The sequence below is a fragment of the Hetaerina americana genome, unplaced genomic scaffold (assembly GCF_022747635.1).
Source record: "Hetaerina americana unplaced genomic scaffold, ioHetAmer1.1.p SCAF_35, whole genome shotgun sequence".
Classification (NCBI taxonomy): Eukaryota; Metazoa; Arthropoda; class Insecta; order Odonata; family Calopterygidae; genus Hetaerina; species Hetaerina americana.
In genome coordinates, this window is record NW_027286930.1 from 2,628,498 (window position 1) to 2,650,153 (window position 21,656).

General features: G+C 35.7%; 1 protein-coding gene across 1 annotated transcript; it reads right to left on the bottom strand.

Annotated features, from left to right (window-relative positions):
* Positions 1 to 4,911: 4,911 nt before the first annotated feature.
* LOC139691427 (G patch domain-containing protein 11) lies at positions 4,912 to 20,435 on the bottom strand. Its single transcript, XM_071589238.1, has 5 exons — positions 20,274 to 20,435; positions 19,867 to 20,117; positions 13,455 to 13,708; positions 6,198 to 6,452; positions 4,912 to 6,117 (listed from the first exon to the last, which is right to left on the bottom strand). Exons 1-5 carry the CDS (start codon positions 20,324 to 20,326, stop codon positions 5,983 to 5,985), a joined length of 948 nt encoding a protein of 315 aa, XP_071445339.1. The 5' UTR covers positions 20,327 to 20,435; the 3' UTR covers positions 4,912 to 5,982.
* Between the last annotated feature and the right edge of the window lie 1,221 nt (positions 20,436 to 21,656).

Consider the following 21,656-nt stretch of genomic DNA (forward strand, 5'->3'; position numbering starts at 1 on the left):
TATAGACCCCATGTGAGCTATAATGAAAGTCCTTCGAAGAAACAGAAAACACATGTTAAACCGTTTTTTTTAAGTGCACTATCTGAATTACCAATTTCGCGCGTATAATGAAGTTATTCTGAAACGGATTCCATATCAAGGATTCGTTGAAAACGCGAATTATGAAATAATTGAAAGGAAAAAGGTGACGATATTTCTTTAAGTGTGTGATAATTAATCGAGCATAAGCCAAAATTATCAAAACACGTCACCCTTAACAAAATTTTCAGTTGAACTTTATGATGTATCCCGTACATTATAGAATTCATCCGACACGAAGATAAGAGGAATGATTTCACGTCTCCATCGCAATATCGAAGTTATCTTAGCTGGCTTTATCACCTTAGATGAGTCTATATTTAAGGGGCAAGGCTTATATTATAAATTTAGAAGAGATTACTGTCATGCGTGTGATTTATCGGCACGCATTAAACGATACGAATTTAACGGATGCATACCAACAATCGTTTTCTTTCTCAGAAAATTAGACAAATGCAATGGTTATAATCATATTTTGATGGATTATTTAAGGTACATAGACTAATCTGGTGGAAAGTAATTTTAATGTGCCGTTCGATATCCCCATTACCAGCATGACCATTTTGCAAGCTCTTATTAAAACCCGTTAGAAGTGCTGAATAAAATCCTGAAGTGTATTATTTGAATTCCTTGATCACATTCCCAAGGACTATGGAATGCAAAAGTAACATCAACCCTGCTTAATGTAAACAAGTAAAGATTACTGTTGAAGAAGCTTTTGATGAATATTGGTACTGTGATCTTTTCATGTGGAATTAAACATCAAATTTAAGGAGATACGATTGAATAAATTATTTTTTAAGTTGCAGCTGCAATTTGTCTCTATATACCTCACAATTTTCCCTTTCATGCAAATAAAACAAAAATCCTCAAGTTGAATTTCAGCAACTTCCTCTCATTTACCAATATATTCAGTGTTACTCTTTCCTTGCATTCCCCTTTTACCTCTTGTTAAATTCATATATATGTGTTACTGAGACAATATGGCTTGTCTTGAGAGTATTTTCAGCCTATATTTACCCCAAACTTTCTTGGTCTACCCTTTCTCCCTTTCATTATACTCTTCTCTGGACTACGTGGAGGTTGTTTTAGTTCTTATCATTTCTCACATGATCCCAGTGTTGTTGAATATTTTTTAGAGGTATCTCAATCCCTACTCGAGGTGCTTTGTGGAGGGCACCTTGAGTGAGTATGCCGTCCGACAGATGGGACGTTAAGCTGCGGACCTCTTGGTGCCTTTTGTAAAGAGTAGGCTAATACCACCGCTGGGTTTCTCTCCACCCTTCATCCTTTCCTGTCTATTCCCTATGGCACAAATGACCTCAGCTGTCAGTCATCTCCACTAAATACTACTACTACTACTATTTCTCACATGACCAAGTTATCCATGCATATTTCTTTCATATTTATCTATGGTTTGTAAAACCCATCTATAATCTTTTGTGAGACCCTCATTCCTCTCCTTTTGATATGAAAAATAATCCTTAAGTATCTCATCCCCACCTCATTCAGTCCATATTTTTGCTTGCCCTGGAATAAAAGTGTCATTCCCCTACTATAATATGAGGATATCACTTTTACATGGCTTTTATTGTTGCATAAGACACTTTTGAAAGGTAGTATATTATTTAAGGAAACTTTTGAATGGAGGCAAACTTGCTACGATTAACAAGACACAATCTAACACAACTAAATTCATAATTCCCCAAGCATCACTAAAATTTGTGTTTTTGATATTATTTTCTCCATTCCACCTCATTCAAGTTCCGGTTTTATTCAGGCTAACTGCCTTCTCATGCTTTTTTCTTGTAGCTTTTGTACTTTTACTCTCAATCGATTTTGCTCTCTAGCCTTCTTCACTGCCCACTTTCTTCCGAGATCTTTTTATTAGACTACCGAACAGTAGTCTGTTCCTCATACAACCCCTCAAAATATTATTGTGTCCTTCACTAATATTCTAAATCTTTTGTCATGAGCAGAAGATTAATCTGATGTCCACTTTTCCATGGACATGAATGAGTAGATTTATGATCAAACTATTCGCCTATGATAAATAATCCTTTTTCCATCCACACAATTAACACATTTTCACCATTTTAATTGGATCTCTAGATCATCAAGTGACCCTACCACTTGTGCCTTTAATGGAAATCCAAACAGTCATGTCTTTGTAAACTATTATCTCTTTATGATCACGCTCATTTAAAACTTGCTTGTTACTCATCCTTCATATTTTCAGTATTACTTTCACTGGTGCATAAAAAAACTTCAATAATGACTCTATAAATATGAATTTTCATATGAATGAATAAATATCTAGGGTAATTGGCACATATCCTTAAATATCTCTTATTTCTCTCATTCAGAACAAATCATACATACTGATTGATTGCTATGTACACTGATCATCTACTCCTAACAGCAGTGGAAAACCAGTTCCATTAAATAACAAAGTTTCAGGCGTAACATGGTGGAAATCCGTCATGATGAAAGAAGACACTTTGCTTTTCTCCATAGATTATTTTTATTATGACCTATGTTTCGTTACAACATAAATGGTGCACGCACAACAAAAGATGTTATGCCGTAATGAAATATTGGTTGTAATAAAAATACTGTCCCTGGAAAAACAAAGTGTCTTCCTTCATCACCAGTTTCATTCTATTAAAATACATCACACCACTTGCAAATCTTTTCACCTACTCTGGACATTCATCTCATAGTAATTGCATTTATTAAGTCCTGTGAATTTCCACGCACACATCTCAAATTCCAGGGACCAACAGTCAATATAACATTGTCATGGCCATCTCTTGATGAGCTAATCATATATGATCAATGTAGTCCATCATCACTTTAATTAGCAGGATTTTGTTTGACTGTTGTAATGAAAGATAGGGTGTGCAAGGTTGCTATTGTTTGTAGTATTCATATCATGTGCTGTATTCCTTGCTAATAGTTATGTCACTGGTCAGTTTTGGCTCATATACCAGAATGATAATTATTAATTGCAGTTTACCAGATTAGTGTAGATTTTTCATATACCCTGGCACTTCAAAAATGTGCTTGCGAGCCCTCATTAACGCGACAAAAAATCCTTAAATCCCATACTATTACAATAACTCACTCTTTAACTCTGCATACTTGCTATCTCCCGTCACTTCATCCAAAATTCTTATTCTTTTTCTCTCTTAACATTCTCATTCCCAATAATTCCCTCAATGGCCCCAGGAAGGGACCATTAGGTCTTAATTTCACCCAAATAAAGACCTCTATCTGTCTATCAATTACCATCTTCAGTACCTCATTGCTTCACAGTATCTCCAGCATCTACATGTCCTGCCTTTGAATTTCAACCTACAGCCATCTCTCTTCCCTAACCATTTCCAGAACTTTATTTGTTTTCCTTGCTGTCCATTTTATTTTTTCCCATTCCACTCCACACTCATATCTCAAAAACCTCCATCTATACTTCACTCACACTCACACTCGCAGACTCACAACCGAGTTTCTGAGCCATACAAAAAACTTCCCCACATTAAAGTTTTCACAATTCTTTTCATTACATCTTTACTTGATTCACTGGCATATCAGTGGACAAAACCTTATACCCAAGGTGGTATAAAAAAATCTTTAGATTTCTGGATTATGATGAAAATCCAAAGAAACTATCCAAGATTAACCTACCTGGAGTGGGGGCTTTCATGCTTTTGGCAAAATGAATTATATTTCACTCCTATAGCCAGTTTCTCAAAGGTATACTATAAGTCAATTTACCAGGCATAGCAATTTGCACACACCAAGTCAGATTACAGAGATAAATTCTACAGAATTTGTTGTCAGCATAAATTAAAGAGCATGTAAATTAGGATATAGGATAGGATTTTTATACATTATTTAAGATTGTTTTCAGAAGACTTTTAAATCAACTCAAGAGCTTTGAGAAATGGGGACCTTGTTTAGCATTTAAATAACCATGTTTTGGATAGATTGCACCCCTAATTCAAACCACCCTTTCTAAAATAATATTATGACTACCTATTCTAACTATCAGCAGTGGGCTACATAACATCATCTGAATGTTTTTCTTAAAAAGTTACAGCTTCTCCTCTTTGGGAGGGCATATGATGATGCATTTCAAATAGCTAATTTGATATTTTTACATACTTTCTATTGAGGCATGGGCCTACCTGCTTGAAAATTTCAAGTCCTATCATTTCAAATTTTGTCAACTTGCCTTAATATGCTCCAATGGTTTACTCTAAACTGTTAATTTAAAAACTACCAGCTGTTAAAGAAGAGTCAGCGGGGAAGGAGAACGAACTAAGTCTGGAAAAGACAGGTTTCTTGACAGACAAGAAAAGTAAGTTTCTTGAATGCCAGCTAACCAAACAATCTTCCGGCAAAGGGAAGGCCTAAAATATTCCTCTAAGACCAAATATGCTTGATTGCCAAATTTCTGGAACTGGTAGATCTTATAAGAATTCTTTTCACATTCACTTGAAAAATTGAACAAGATTAAAGTTATGTAATTAATGCTTAACTAGTGAAACGACTGCAGCATGTTGGACGTAGTGAAGAATGTTCCAAAAGAAGGATATTTCATGCTTGATTAGTTTAATCCAGAAGCATTTAGAACTGACCCAGAAGACTTCAAATATAACCAATTAGTGTTGAACATGGGATGTTGCCTTGGATGAAAATTTACCCAATGGAATACTAAACAAACATCTAAAAATAACACCATACTATGATATACTCATTTCACTTTCACTGTAAATGAAAAAATTCCTTCTACAAGATAAAAGTCAAAGAATTTAATGGCAAGAACATTTTCTCCTTCTGCACACTGAAAATACATGTACATGCACCAAGTGTTTCAGGCTGTGGAGGCTCTTAGGAGGTAAAAAGTTTTTCCCAAAACTTACTTAGCAGGTAACAAGGATGATGTTTAAATCATGTTGAAAGGAAGCTACAAAGAATCAATACACATAAAATGCTATCAAGCTATGTCAGAAGTTTTAGCTCAGGATACCATGCAAGTCCAAGCTGTAAGAGGGCATGGAAAGAGGGGACACATGAGAATATTCTTTCAAGAATAAGCCCTTTAATCAGAATGAGACATTTTCTTCCTGACTCAGTCACCTACACCATCATGAGAGGATAAAAGGATGTACTTGATCAGTTAAAATTTTTATACAGTCATGAATGTTAAAATGGGCGTTATTCTGAATTCTCAGTTAAAATAATCTCAGGGAATCATAATTGGAAATATATTTCACAGAATAACACAGTTAAAGATTTACACAATTTGAACTCATCATTAGTAACTTATGAGACATATGTGCACCCATGAATTGGGTCTGAATTTCATCTGCAAATAATTGTTGTTATAATAATAGGTTTTGGCACATAAATAGGTTGAGAAAAAATAGGCAACTCATATTCTAGCACATTTAGTGATTCCAATAGTTGGATCAATACATATACATTATACACAAAAGAGAGTGTTTCAGAAGTGTTAACTTTTTTCAATGCTATTTGATATCTTGCATTACAAAGCATTAGGAATGCTATGAAGGAGTTGTAATATTTTGACACAGCAAATGCCAACACCAATTTTCTTTGGGATAAACATTAAAAGTTCTTTGCCAAGTAAAAGACTAATAAACAGGAATTAAATGTACTTCTGAAGCTAGAAGTTGCTACCATAAACAGTCAGTCAAATATGATCCATAGAAACATCTGCTGCTTTGTGAACTTGGGTTTTGAATAAAACCAATTCAAAATGCAACTTCATTCTCCGCACTTGGAACATAAAACAAATCAATCACTTTTCTTTTGACATTGTTAAAACACGTATAAGTCAGAGTTCACTTTGGCAATGTCCACATTAATGAAAAGTTAATGGTCATCTCGAGTGTTTCCAGGGCAATGGGTTTCCAGATCTTCTTTCCCTTCAAATTTTGTACCACACCATGTGCAGAAGAAATAGGTCTTCCTTAAGTATTCAGTTAGAACTTCAAGCTTTTCTTCTGGCTGTAGGTTAAAAGCATAAGCACTGTAGACAAATGAGAACTTAACACCATTAAATCATTAAGTATGATTAGTAAACAAACCTGTAATTCATCTTCATCGTCTTTTTCTTCCTTGATTTTTTCCCTCTTGGAAGACTTGGAGCATCCTCCTCTATGTCTTTTCCGGTCGATATTTTTTTCTTTATTACTGAACCTAGGTGGAGTACTCTCATTTTCATCAAATTCTTCATCTGTTTCCTTATCAAAATCTTCCTCTTCTGATTCACTAGAAGACTCTTCATCCACATTGATTTTTATTTCAGGCCAAAACCACTTCTCAATTGGGGTTTCATAGCCCTGGAAGGAAAAATATACGTATGCTCTTAATGAAATACTCAGAAAATACCAAAACTACCTGTACATACCTTAATGCTGGTAAAGTGAGGCAGAGAGTTAATGAGAATAGGTATTTTGGATGAAATTAAGTGAGGTAGAAAGTACTCAGAGCTAAGGAATAAATTAGTGTAATATTTAGTATGGAGTTCATAGCTTTTTGGGTCATGGTAGTAAGGGCTTCAGAGTACAGTACCATGTAGCTCCTGGGCCGATCAAAAACCTACCTAGCTGGTAAACTACCATGTACTGATAATATGATTTATTTAAAAAAAGCTATTTTCAGTCATAAAATACCAAACAATATTCTTCATCTACATCTACTTAAAACCCCGCAAGCACGCCGCAAGGGTGTGTGGCGAGGGGTGTTAGGACACCACCCGTAATTTAGAAAAGAAAAAAAAACCGCAAATTCATACATCCACAAAAAAACATGGCATACATTCGTGCAAGAACACTCATACTCCACACACATGCAAACCCTCAAACTACCAACTAACATACACCTGAAAGTATATCTAACATCTCTACAGTGTTTAATTTTGTTCCGACATGTAAATTCAATATTTTTAATATTTCTAAAGTGACTTTGGTTTCTTACTATTATGATTTCTGATTGTTCGGGGAAAGAATGAGTATTTGTACCTATCTGTCCTGGAATCTATCTCCCTTAGTTTATCTTTGTGGTCGGATCTACCTAAGTAGTGTGGGGCCACTATAATTCCTTCAGTGTCATAGTTAAACTCGTTTGTTCTGAACCTTTCTAAAAGTCTAAGCCTCGCTTGTTCTCTCCGCACTTCAAGTGGTTCCCAGCCTAAATCCCCTAAGAGAACTGTCACACTTGTGTTCTCATCATAACAATTTTTAACGAATCTAGTGGATTTTCTCTGGACTTCATCTAATTCTTTTTGCCAAATTTTCTCCCAAGGATCCCAAATACTTGCGGCATATTCCAAATGATGTCTAACTAGAGCAAAATAACACCTCTCTTTAACTTTTTCATTACATTTCCCCACCACCCATTTTATGAAGCCAAGTTTCTTTAAAGCTGATCCGCATATTGTCCTGATATGTGCTCCCCATGAAAGGCGTGGTGTTAGAACAACCCCCAAATATTTAACTTGATTGGCCGCAGTCAGTACTGTACCCTCTATTTCATAGTTTATATCCTGTTCGTCGCTTCCTTTGTTCCCAAATTTCAAAACTGCACATTTATCTATATTAAGTGTTAATCCCCATTTATTGCACCATTCCGAGATATTGTCTAAGTCTCTAGAGAATAGCTCACGATCTAGTTGCCACCTTACTTCCCTGTATACCATTGTGTCGTCAGCAAATAACCTCAGATTGTTACTAACGTGTGTGCTTAAGTCATTAATGTATATCAAGAACAGAAGAGGCCCTATTACACTTCCCTGGGGGACGCTCGAAGTTACATCTCTATCCGTGGGGATCGAGATGGTGCGGGGGCTAACGTACTGGCTTCCCACCCAGAGGGCCCGGATACAAATCCTGGCGGTGTTGCATATTTTTCAGAGGTATCTCGATCCCTACTTAAGGTGCTTTTTGGAGGGCACTTTGAGTGAGTACGCTGTCTGTCAGATGGGACGTTAAGCTGTTGACCCCTTGGCGCCTTTCGTTAAGAGTAGGCTAATGCCGGGTTTCTCTCCACCCTTCATCCTTTTCTGTCCATCCCCTATGGCACAAATGAACTCAGCTGTCGGTCGCCTCCCCTAAATACTACTACCATCTCTATCCGTTGAGCACAGCCCATCTATGACTACTATTTGTTTGCAATTTGACAAGAAGTCTCTAATCCAATTAATTATTTTCTCATTGATTCCATAGTATTTAAGTTTATGTAACAGTTAATTGTGCGGGTCTATGTCGCTTTCTTATCTTCATGTCAAATCAAATATTTGGATTGCTTGTTCCCAATAATTTTAAATCCTTAACAGTATTTTTCTATTACCTACCAATATGAATTCTAATTAACTAACTTGAATTTATAATTACTGAACTGAGCCACGGTGATTTTACATTCAGCAAGGATAAATGTGTCATTAGTAAGCTAAATTGATCATGCATTTGCCACATGCATAATGTAATTTCTACAGTCCTACTAATTAATATGATCATTTGGTAAAGTTTACTTCAATCAGCAAGTGTTGTTTTACTTTCTTTAATTCAAGAAACTGAGTTAATTTATGGAAAGTCTTATAAAAAGGAACAAACTCATCAGAGCGTAAGCTACTCTTCATACTATGAATAAGGTGGCTGGGAGCATAAAAATATTTAGTCATAAGTGAGTGTTTTTTTATATGTATCAATCGTCGAGCGTACATTTTTCCTGCAAGTATATGTATATATATATTTTGCGAAACATCAAATAAGAATAAAGGAAGTTGCAAAATAAACTAATCTGTAGAATAGTATTGTACGTGAAGTTCTGGAATTTACAAGATATGAATTATATATACGGATAAATTGAAGAAAGTAGAAATGAAATTTGATTAAGGACCAAATTAGGATAACATTTACCTTATAAAAAGGATAAGATGTGAGATTAGGACTTAATCAGAAAACTAGGAAAGTATGGGCCAGATTCAAATCCATAGAGGTGAGAAATCACTTGCACAATTAGAATGGTGAAACAATTGAAGATAAAGTGGATAAAAGCATTTGCAACAGCTTTGCACTTGAAAACAACCAGTACAAAAATATTTGTTACAGAAAAATGTTGAAGAAAATGTGGAGGGAGACAAATATGATGAAGAAATTTAGCATATCATGTGGCGTGGCTTTCTGCTAGGGCCTAAAAATTAATGGTTATGCCAAATTTCATCCATTATTCGAAAAAAATAGAGAATGTAAAAATGATCCACAGAAGAATGAAATGCAAAGCCGTGAAATGAATTATTGGGAAACATAGACACTGAGAAAAAGGAACTACATAAGAAAAGCTAATTTAGTCCTTCAGCTTTGCACAGAAACGAAAATTAACCAAGAAACTCTAATAAGAGCATGAATATGAATAAAACATTCACTATGCTGATTGGAACAGAATTCTATCTATTCCAAAGGACCAAAAAGTATCCTATACAGACTAAATTGTGACCCAAACCCTGTATACAACCCTTTTGCTGTAATTAAATGTGGATTTACGGTGTCATCTTAATGCTAAATTACCACATTCAAGACTAAAATCTTTCAAATGAATTTACATATAGATAGACAGTACATAGTTCAGGTTTCACAAGGCAAAATATCGTCATCATACTTTTCATAATTCCCTTTTACATAACACCACATTTTACTAGCAGACACGATACAAAACTATAGATAATGCATTCAATATTTTATAAATATTTACTTCCTAATCATTGATTTTACAAATACATCACTGCTGAAATGATTTTACCGAAAAAACAAAGTTTATGCTGAATTGCTCTCTTGTTTGTGAAAAGTGTGAATATAACTTGAATCAATCATCAATTAGGGATGTAGTTCAGTAATTTCTTTCCAGAGGTCAGGATTTCTTTGTATAGCATTTAATTCTTTCTAAATGGAGATAACAAAGACCTTGGATCTTAGATCATCACCGGCAAAAAGCAATTCATCAGCCTTTGAACCCATGTAATTAACAATAACAGAATATAAGTAGTGAGGAAGGAGCCAATTACAACATTTTTCAGCTAAGCATAATGTCTGAATTTTTAACAAAAGGATTCCATTTTATGTGTTGTCATGAAATCTAGGGCTTATAAAATATCAATTTGATGAAAAGTAACAGTTACAATGCAATGAATATGGAAAAACTACATGATTGACCTGCACAACTTGACCATAGGAAAAACTTAAACCAGATATTAGTCCATGATAGCATGAAAGAACACAGACATCCTAGGTTAGAATCCTCTCCTAGTCATACAATGGTTCCAGCATTGGAGGCCCTTTGTAAGAGAGCCACCAGATGTTGAACTCATTTAGACCAGTAGTGAACAATATAACCAGAAAGAAGAGCTTAAGTGAGAAAGACTTTCTACTTTGAACACAAAAATTCCTTGAGATTAAAAATGCAACTCATCAGAAGAATTCTTCCTCAAGAGATATAATTTTGATATGTTGGAAAGGCTCATGTGTTTTGTCAATCCCCAGAAATGTATGTTGGAAGCAATGAAGTTTATTCTCAGCTGGGCCATGCACATCAGATAGATCAAAGGATAGGAACCAAACAAAAAGTTGTGACTGCAGTATCTACTCCTCAGTGAGGTATCTGACCCCAGTGGGGTGGCCACTTAAGTGATAGCATCACATTAAAAATGAAACTGAGTTAGACAAAAATTCAAGCAACAGTGATTATATTCTCGATATGCTATGCTGGCCTAAAATTGAGTAATGAAGACTAGCAACTACAGGACTAAGCCTGGTGAAGAGGGCATTCTGCCAGGCAGTGGGGGAAGAAAAGAGAGGAAGGTCAAGGTTTCGGAAGTTTAACACAAAATTCTGATGCAACAACGCTAGCAGTAGCAGAGAAGAAAACACTACAGTGGACTATAACTTCTTGAGAATAAATACATGGAAAATTCTAAGAAACTGCGGGAGATGCCACAACAGTAACTTTTTGAGGGAGTCATCCACTAATATGCATTTCAATGCATCAGAGTGAAAGAGGATAGCTTAACTGGCTAAAGCACTCGGCCAGCCATTGAGGGATCTGGGTTCGTATCCCGGTCAAGGCGAATTATTTTTACACTCTTAAATTGTCGCATTGAAATATATGGAATGTTCTGGTTTTTTAGACAGGAAAATTAGCTGGGGACTGACTACTTGAGCGATGGGGTCAATTTAATTAATGGCAGAGAGGAGAAAAATTGAAGTAAGGCATTCAAAATACTTGGCATAGAATTATATAGGTAGTAGTAGCAATAAACTCAGAACAGCCAGGTGATTGGCTAATATAAAATTTTCGACCAAATGATGGGAGACAGAAGGTATACAGCACTGTAAAATAAAACATTGTAAGATAGATAGGGCCTTACACTGTGAGGCAGTGCTTTGGAAGATAGAGACATTTTCAGGAGTTTTCAGGGTGTACCAAGACTTGTCTTCAAACAGTTTACATTATTTATAATGATAAAATAAACTTCCATATAGAGTTCATGAAGGCATGATCATGGGCAGCAATTAAGACAAGAAAATTGAAAGCAATGTATCGTGGTGATAAAGGACAATGATGAAGATGAAAATACGTAATTGGGAACAACCAAAAAGATTTGCAAAACAAAGAGTGAAGTAGGAAATACAGGGAAACTAATAATTTTAGGCATAGAGTATTAAAGACTGGATGCCTATATAGTAACCTCTTTGATTGGGAGGATGTCTTAAGATGCATGCCCATGGTGATGCTGAAATGGGGAGTGTCTAAAGAAGTGCCACACAAAATTATTTTTATCTCCTGGGGGCATGCATCAATATATGCGGTCTTTCAGATCTAGGTTGTGCATGGTTTTGCCATATACTGTAATTTTTTTCAACCCGATGGTGTAAGCAGTAGACGCAGTGGAGTTCTTTACTTTTGTAAAAGTTTTGTGGTATTGTCGAAACAAAGGGACGCTTTATGGTACTTTTTCTCTCACGTACCCTCAGTCACTTTTCTTATAGTAGTAAATTAAGTTTTGGTGTGTATATTTGGTGGATGGAGGTCATTTTTTGGTGTGCCTTAGCAGTTCTTTCATTCAAATAGCTACAGACGTATTTGAGCATTTGAATTTTCTTTGATTTCCTCTCTTTTTTTAGTGTAAATTAGAGCCTAGAGTACCTTTTGTATTGGCTGCTACATTATTCTGAGTTTTGTTTCTTCCGTGTAGCAGAAAGACATGTGTTACCCATTACTAGAAGTTCCTAACTTGTGATTCCCTGGTCTTGAATTATTTGACCCTGGATATGCTCTTCATTCATTCTTTGCCTCCATCATTGCACTTTCTGTCAGTGTATAGTTTTTGAGTTTTGGAAACCTTTTAGGCTGTGTGTTTCTATTTCATCTAATTTTCCATCTCTGTACAGCTCATAGTTTTTAGAACTCTTTAAGTATTTTTTGCTTCTTTCATAGAATTTGGTAGAGGGAAGGAAAATCATTTGAGTCACCGTTTGGATCTTATTTATCAATTACTAAATAAATACGGAGGATCAATTTCCAAAGTGCTGAGAAAGAGCTCTAAATTAGACCCTGCATTGCGATTATTAGGTAGGTATTTCCCAGACCTAAATTCACCAACTAGAATTGAAAAACATTCACACAAGAGATGTGTAGTGTGTTTGTCACATAAGCAGAGGAGGGTAACAATATACTGCTGCAAAGAGTGCAATGCTCCACTCTGTGCAGCTCCGTGTTGCCACGCATACCACTCTCAAGTGCAATAGTAGGATAGAAATGAAAGTGTACACATATTGTAAATAAACATTAGAACAAACTACAGTCATTGGTGTTTGATAAAGAAGAAATTGCCATATTGGTAAGGTACCATTTTTTTCAATTTCATTGCATATAAAAATAATAAAATTAGCAAATTTTTGTTAAAAAATATTGTTCTTACAAATAAACAAATAGTGCATTTTTTTTACATTTGTATCAATAACAATATATTCCAATAAAAAAATAAAATATTTATCCATAGATTAAATACCCCCACCAGGAGGGTGACTAGTAAAAAATTTGTCCCCATCAAAGGGGTTAATACACAACTGTTAGCTCTTGAGAAGAGTGGAAGAAAGTGAATGGGAAGGCTTCTGATGCTAAGCATAAAACATTTAAGAGAAGAAAAAGAACAGTATTGAGTGATACATTGATGGGAAATCCAAATGAGATTAGCAGAAAATGAACTTCATGCTTAAAGACTGATGATTTTGAATAATATCATAGAAGTGTGAGGCTGAGGTATTATAAATGTATATTATCCGACTTACATTAACTTCATCCAAATGATGGCAAGCTTTCTGACTAACCCGCAGGTCGCCCTCTGCCTGCCTTTTCCTGGCCTCAGCAGCTATACGAAGACGATAATCCTTGGTGCCAATCTCAGCTTCTTCCTTCCTCTTCATCCTCCACCTCTGAACTGCATGACTCTTGGCCTCTGCAACCTCTTTCAATGCGGTCTCCCTTCCTAAACCTCCTCTCCCACTTTTTACTTCAATGGGGACTGGCTCAACCAATCCTTTACCTGAAATCACCATTCAAAAAATAAATATCAGCTATAGTAATTTTTCTTTGTAATTTGCTCTTTTTATCTTGTAAAATAGTTTGAAAAACAATTTTATTAAGTCAACAACATCTGCATGATGGAAATAAATGAGCGTATCACCTATATTTATTTTTTTTATTTACACAATTACGTTGCAATTAGGCAAATTTCCTGGTGGCAACGGTCAGGTAAGGTCAAAGATAACTACTAACAACAAAAATAATTACATACGAACACATAAAAACAGATAAGAGACAAAATATTTTTACATAATGACACTTCCACATCACATACAAACAAACTTCCACATCACTTACAAAATGCCGTCCACATCACATACAAACAATATTTTCAAAACTACAGTGAAGTTTATTACCCAGTGGCTACTTTACATTTAAACTTAAAACTTCTAAAATTGGATGGAAAGGGCTCAAACAAACCTCCAGGCAGCTGGTTCCAATCAATAATGGTTCTATTTAAAAAAGAGTATTTTTTCTTATTGGTTTTTTGAGTCCTTATTTTTATTTTGTGGCTATGGTCGTTTTTTTCCTTAAAGTTAGGCTTTTCTATCCCTTGCCATAAATCTTCCCACGCTTCGTCCTTTTTAACTATTCTATGCATCGCGCCTAACCTGCTCCTTTTTCTTCTATTTTTCAAACTCTCCCATTTCAGTACATCTAACATATCCGTGACACTATCTGTTCTTTTGTACCTTCCGAGTACATAGCTTGCTGCCTTTCTTTGAACTTTTTCTATCTTTTTAATATGTCCCACCTCATATGGATCCCATACTATGGAGGAGTATTCTAGGATAGGGATAACCAGTGCCTTATATGCTTTTTCTTTTGTGGCTACGCTACTTCCTTTTAAATTTCTCATCACCCAATGCAATACTTTAAATGCCTTCCGTGTCAAATTTTCTACTTGGACCCCCCACCCAAGATCCCTAGTTAAATAAATGCCTAAATATTTGCATTGGCTAGTACATGGGATTCTTTCTCCGAAGAGAGTGTAAATTTCCTTTTCTGCATTCTTTTTATTTGAAAATTTAATATGCTTACTTTTACTTATATTAATGCCCATATTATTATTTGTAACCCAGTCACCAAGGCGATCGATATCATTTTGTAATATTACGTGGTCATTTAAATGTTCTATCCGTCTGTATATAATGCAGTCATCAGCAAAGAGTCTTATTTGGGAATGTAAGTTGTTTGGTAGATCGTTTACGTAAATTAGGAAGAGTAATGGCCCAAGAACACTACCTTGTGGAAACCACCAAAACCATGACATAAAAATCAGTCCACTTCCGAAGCATTACTCTGCAGCAAACCCATCTAGCATAATAAAATAACAATATTTATAAGGACTGGACCTTAAAAAAATACAGAGTGATGACTGACCTACTAGGATCTGGTGAATGAATAGAAAGTGCTTATCTTCTTATTACCTGTACATGTGTGCAGGCTTTAAATGAACAATGATAAAAGACTTCACCAACAAGAAGCTTTATTAATTTATAGACATTTTAAATTGACTGTTTGAGATTTGAATTTGATCAATTTTTGACATTCAAGTATCACTTGATATTCTTTTAGAAGTGATTCTTTAGAAGTTTTTTACCAACCTATGCACGAGGGTACATAAAGTTGCAACTCCTGACCGATACACATATTGGATAGTCCCTTTTGTAAGTCTTATCATTGAATTTTTGCCACTTAGGTCACACAGAACTAAGATTACTCTGCATAAAAATATACAAAATTTACATACACTAGATTGGCCTTCCAGCAAATGGTATTGGAGTATGAGTACTTGTGCAACAAATAAATATTGCCCATGTATTTTCAAGCAATAATATAAGGGTAATTTGAAAATTTCTTGGAATGGAATAGAAATTAATGACTTATTTCACAGAAACTTTTTTATTCTTCAATGTAGTCTCCCTGTACACTAATGTACCTGGTCCAGCAATGTTCCAATGTCTTGATCCGATCTCACAAATGCTTGAAGAGAACCTCCGTCCACCAAGGAAAATTTAGAGCTCTGGGAAGAGCTGGAAATCTGAAGTAGCCAAATCAAAGCAGCGTGACAACAGTTTGTATCTTAGTGGATGTATTTTTGCCATGGCAACGACACGTGTGTAGGTGTGCATTGTCTTGATGAAAGATGACTTTCTTTCTTGCCAGACCTGGCCTTTTTTTGTGTATCTTTTGCTTTAAATGGTCCAGGAGGTTTTTTTAGTATTGTCCAGTACTTGTTTGTCCTGTGCAAATATCAGAAGAATCCCTTTCGCATCCCAAAAAACTGAAGCCATCGCCTTTCCGGCTGACCGTATTACCCTTGCTTTCTTTGGTGGTGGTAAATCAACATGCTTCCCCTGCCTTGACTGCTGTGTTGTCTCTGGGCTATAGTAGTGGAACCAAGCTTCATCTGTGTTCACAAAATGGCACAGAAAATCTTGTTGGTTGCTCTTTAAACATTGTTCGGAAATTCTTATTCTGATATGTTTGTGATCTTACTTTGAGAGCCGTGACACCCATCCAGCAGATAATTTTCTCATATCCAATTCCACTGTTAAAATGTGATATGCCCATTCAGATGACATCCATACAGCTTCAGTGATTTATCACACTTTCAGTCAGTGAGCCTCCATGACCATTTTATGCAGTTTTGCAATATTCTGGGTTAGTGGCACATTTTGGCCGACCATTACAAGGATCATCATAAAAGCTATCCTGACCATACTTAAATTCGTTCCTCCTCTTGGCAACAGTTGAATATGAAGGAGCAGAGCCCACCAGAGTATTCTGAAAGCCAGCTTGATCTTCCTTTGCTTTCATACCTTTCTTTATGAAGTATTTTAGCACTGCTCGAATCTCAATTTTTTCCATCTTCACAAATCACTAGATGGGAACAAAAACTGAGAGGCATCCGTACCACAGGTCTCTTCCTAGAGTACTGACACATTACATGTTTACTTTTAAAGGAGATTAACTATTACTGCGCCGTAAACTTGTTATGCTAGCGCTGTGATCTGGTGGTGATTTTGAGAACCTTCCTAACCACTCATATAATACTATAATTGGCAAATTCCTACTTGGGAGATATTTGGCTACCTGTAATTAGCTTTCAGTGGTCAAGAAGCTCTTTCCAAAACTTTTCTTCAAATTAGCGAAATTATTGGGGACAATAACAGGATTTTTATTTCCAAGAACACTGCTCTTTCATCTTATTTTAAATAAATAATCACATGGGAAATTAAAATTTTATAGGAAAATTATTTTCATATGCACGCAAAATTTTTGAAGAAAACAATAAAATCTCTCTTAAAGAATGAATTCTAATACAAAAGAATTACATAGCACAGACTCCTACTAAGAGGCAATGATAAAACAGGTACATCAAAAAATGAAAAATAAGTGAAATTAAACCTGGGATATAGAGAAACCAGAATTAGTTAATGCATGGAAATTATTTATCAACTAGCATTCTTACATCCACTTCAGTCACAACACGCAGGCATGATTTTTGGTTATGTAGCCTAATAATATTAAGGTAAAGTGTTCCAAAGAGTAAATTTTGCATTGTTCTGCTACACCTAAACTCACCAAGGTTATTAAGCATAAAAGAGTACCTATTCAGTTTATACAAAAAACAATAAAACCTATGAAAATTAAGCTCTTCTGCCTAATAAAATAACAATTTAAATAAAACTTCCTATGGCCAAAATAAATTAGCATCATTTGTCCAAAAGGAAAACTATAAATTGATGTGATAGTTTCTGGGAGAAGGAATTCCATGAAAGTAACCAACCACTACCTCTCAACCAGAATACCCTACTGTACAGGCTTGCAGCAATGTTACTTCCTCGCCAGGGAACAACTAGAGATGCACACACTCAACCCAAATTGGGATCCTTCACAGGGTTGAAGAGACTCTGCTAAGAATGTCTGAGTTATGACCACATAAACACTATCAATGACTGCTTACAGGATTTATTTCTGTGCCTGGAACAAACACAGAGTAGACACACTCACACATTCAAAGAGGGCCTCAATACTGGGGAATATTACTGAAATTGAGCAAAGTCAAGGTATAGCAATAAATGAGGAAAGAAGAGGGTGTGCATTGGATATGTGTATTTTGGCCACAAGGTGGCCCTTCTCAGGGAACTAAAGGAAATAAGCACTTGCAACAGAAGGTTGTAAGTGTGAAGAGTCCACTTACAACCTACTGCCGCAATTTGGGTTGAGTGTTTGTCAGTAGTTGGTCACTGGGGAGGAAGTAACATACCAGAAAACCTCCACAGAAGGGTATTCCGGTTGAGGGGTTATGGTCGGTCACTGCCGTGAAATTCCTTTTCCCACAAAACAATCACAGAAATTCATAGTTTTCCTATTGGATGCATTATACTAATTTATTATGGCGATGGGAGATTTTCTTTAAATTTGCAATCCAAAAACAATAGTTGAAACATTAAAAATATGGGGATCAGGAGAGTGCAGTGACTAATGCACTAGCTTCCCACCCAAAGGACCTGGGTTCAAATCCTGTAGGCAGCAGATATCTTTCAGTAATATCCCAATGCCTACTTGAGGTGCTTTGAGGAGGGCACTTTGAGTGAGTACACCGTCCGTCTCAAGGTCCGCTAAGCTGTGGAGCCCTTGGCAACTTCCGTTAAAAGTAGGCTAATGCCAATGCCTGGTTTTTCTTCACCCTTTCCTGTCCTTCCCTAATGGTGCAAATGACCTCAGCTGTCAGTAGCCTCTCCTAAATACTACTACTAAAAAAAGTATCCTAAATCATTCTGAATAAATAATGAATGTTATCTTCTAGAAATCATTCAAAATTTTTTTTGTTTTGCCGGACTTAACCACCTTTCTACCCTCTTTTATTTCCAGTTCAAGCCCTTCCCATGCCACCTGTAGCATCCTCAGCATTTATACTGAAAGGTATTTGTGATCATGGGCAACCCATCTAAAATTTCTATTGCTTCTTTCATCAGCCACAATAATTTCTAATCCCTGAAGCATACTCCCAAACATCTCTCTCACCCTTCCCTTTGCCTACCACTGAAATCCAATTCCCAAATACCTTTAGGTGCTTCCTTCCCAGCATGTTTACAATTAGTTATTCTAATTGATCATACAAAATATCAACATCTTCCTCTAATTGACCAAATGCCAGTGTGTACACACAGATTACTACCAGACTGGTCAGGTCTACTCTTATCTCTATGATAATATTCTATCATTCTCCTGCTCTATTTGCCAGCCTCCTCCCTACTTGTTTATTTAGTAATAAGGCCACTTCATATCAACTCTGCTCCCCTTGCATTATAAATTACTGTTTGACTCCGCTTGCCTCTTCATTTCATTTCTCCTAAACCTAACACATCTATACCTACTTTCTCTTTTCATCTCTCTTGAATTTTCTAGCTTCCCTGTTCTCACGATTGTCCGAAAATTCATTGTCCCAATTCTAACCTCTGCAGTCTTTTCTGTGTTTACTTTTCCACTCCTTTCAGCTAGGTTGGGCAAGGATTTTCCATGATGACTGACAAAGTCATACCTCCTGCCGAACACAATACCTGGCCAGTGGGCCAAGACCCATAGTTGACAGGATTCATTTTCTCTTCATTTCCCTTCCACTGCATCATGGTTGGTGTCAATGGGAGGGTTATGCAGTCACTAGGCTATTTAAAGAAAATAATTTAATGTATTTGGAAGCACTAAAAATTTCAATTTAAACCCTGGATCCTCATAATACGCATTTTCACTTGTCTGCAAAAATTATTAATGACATCAACATAAATTCAATATTAAAGGAGGCAGTGTTTACAATGCCTACAATAAATACAGATATATTCATACATGCACACACAGAAACACATTGATCACACAAACCTGAAGTTTGTACCACATTGAAAATATTGAAATATTTCACAAAAATTGTACTCTACTTATGCTTACAACAAAAATTGGTCATTTATACATAGCATTGATTTTGTAATATTGATCATGAGATATGATTTGTAAACAGAAAGTCATTAACATAACACTGTACTAGTAGTAGGCATAAATAATCTTAGGAATTCTTAATTTAAATAGAACTCTCGATCAGTATTGAAATACCTGATTTGCCTAAAGCATCCCCTGGTTTGTATCCCATCTTTTGCAACAAAGCAAAGCCCTTGTTGTCAGTAGAAATTGCTTCCCGTAACCCTTCTTCCCTGCGTTCGACTTCTTTCTGTCCATGAGGTTTGTAACGTTTCTTATTTTTTTCGTCTGTCTCTGCTTTTCTTTTTTCTATATCAACCCGCCTCCGCTTACTTCTGTCGAAGATCAGGCCAGGGCGGATGTCGGTATTCTTTCCAGCTTCTAGACTAGAAAGAACAAAACATAACTGCGATTTTTTAAGTGTTCATTCAAATTTCTTACTTATTCGCCGTGACACAATTAGAACTACAATATCAAACCATTTTAACAAACACCAGGCAATGAATGAATTCTGAATTCAAGTCCCAAGGGATATAACCTACCACTTTGCTAAAAAATCATCCGACATATAATCATATTCATCATCTGAGGACATGATAAAACAACAGTAGAGTCTTTAAAATTAGGAAAGACTCAACAGTAGTACAATAGCAAAATAATACTATGACGAAGACCGTCGTTCCTATATAATATTTGTAAACATTTTGAACTGGTATCGATCGCAGAAGTCGAAGAATCGGGAGGCGTAATATGAATATCGTTAGTCCTTTATTTACCGGACCGCGCGTGGCGTATGAAATAACCTGGGGTAGAATTTCAGTTATACAAGAAAACATACTTAAATAAACGGCATTTTTAGGCATCCCGTTGGATTTGAAAACCTAAAACTGAGGATTTATCACTAAACACTAAAGGTATTTGAATATATTACAGTATTTATGTTATATTTGTCTGAAACAAAACGTATTTTGAATTGAATCATGGAATCAGCATTATAACAAACTTTTACTTATCAATCGTTGTGCAAGTGCAAAGGGTAACAAATTTTGAAATAATAGATATAGGGACTGCTTTTTCCCCCAAGGATCCATGTAGCAACTTGTTCGATACAATTCTTAGTGTAATCTATCAAAACCAGTTCCAATTTCATACCATGCCTACTGGGGCTTGTATCTGACCGCAACTTTCAAGTTATATGCCAATTGGGTGATTTTCAAAGTCTTTATTTAAACGCAGGGGAGAATTTTTCATGGGAATATCAAAGTTCAATCAATTAACTGAATATTTTTCTATCATCGCCATTGTGTCCTATTTCTTTGTGTTTTTGACCTTAAATGCATGATTTAGCCTAAACATATAGTAATCTAGAATATTATAATTAGATGATAAAAGATACTCTATATGTTGATGTAATTTTATATTTTTTACTCCTCTAACTTTAAACGTTACCAAATTAATACTTCGTTCGATTTAGAAGAAATTCGTTGGTGTTCATGAATTTTAGTTTGAAAAATAATGTAAGCGTTTATCAACTGGTGTCGCCTCTGCATTAATATCACAACATGACTCAGCCGATATAATCTACGCTTAAGCAGATTTTACCGATGAATAAAATTCCCACCAAGGCATGATCATGTGTTGATTTGTTGTGTAAAACCGACATTTTAAGGTCAAATGTATTCACAGGGCTCATTTATTTTAATCTTCCGTTAAATTATGAAGATATCATTTTATCAATCCCTGTATTTAATATTTCAGCGGTGGAAAATGAAACTATCGGATTTCGTGTACTATGAATTGGACAGTGATGAGGGAATTGTTCAGCTTAGCCATTCGTGCGTCCACTTCAACTGCCTCTATGGCCTCCAGGAATTCCTATGAAATCTCATTCGGTTGTCGATCGAATTTTCGTCGAGTCACTTTAG

What these genes read in the sequence shown, in the direction of transcription:
- LOC139691427 (XM_071589238.1), bottom strand. Translation starts at nt 20,326, where the DNA reads ATGTCCTCAGATGATGAATATGATTATATGTCGGATGATTTTTTAGCA. An exon ending in GATGATTTTTTAGCAAAGTG is followed by an intron (nt 20,118 to 20,273) that starts GTAGGTTATATC and finishes TGTTCTTTCTAG; the next exon opens with TCTAGAAGCTGGAAAGAATA. An exon ending in ATCATTTGGATGAAGTTAAT is followed by an intron (nt 6,453 to 13,454) that starts GTAAGTCGGATA and finishes TTTTCCTTCCAG; the next exon opens with GGCTATGAAACCCCAATTGA.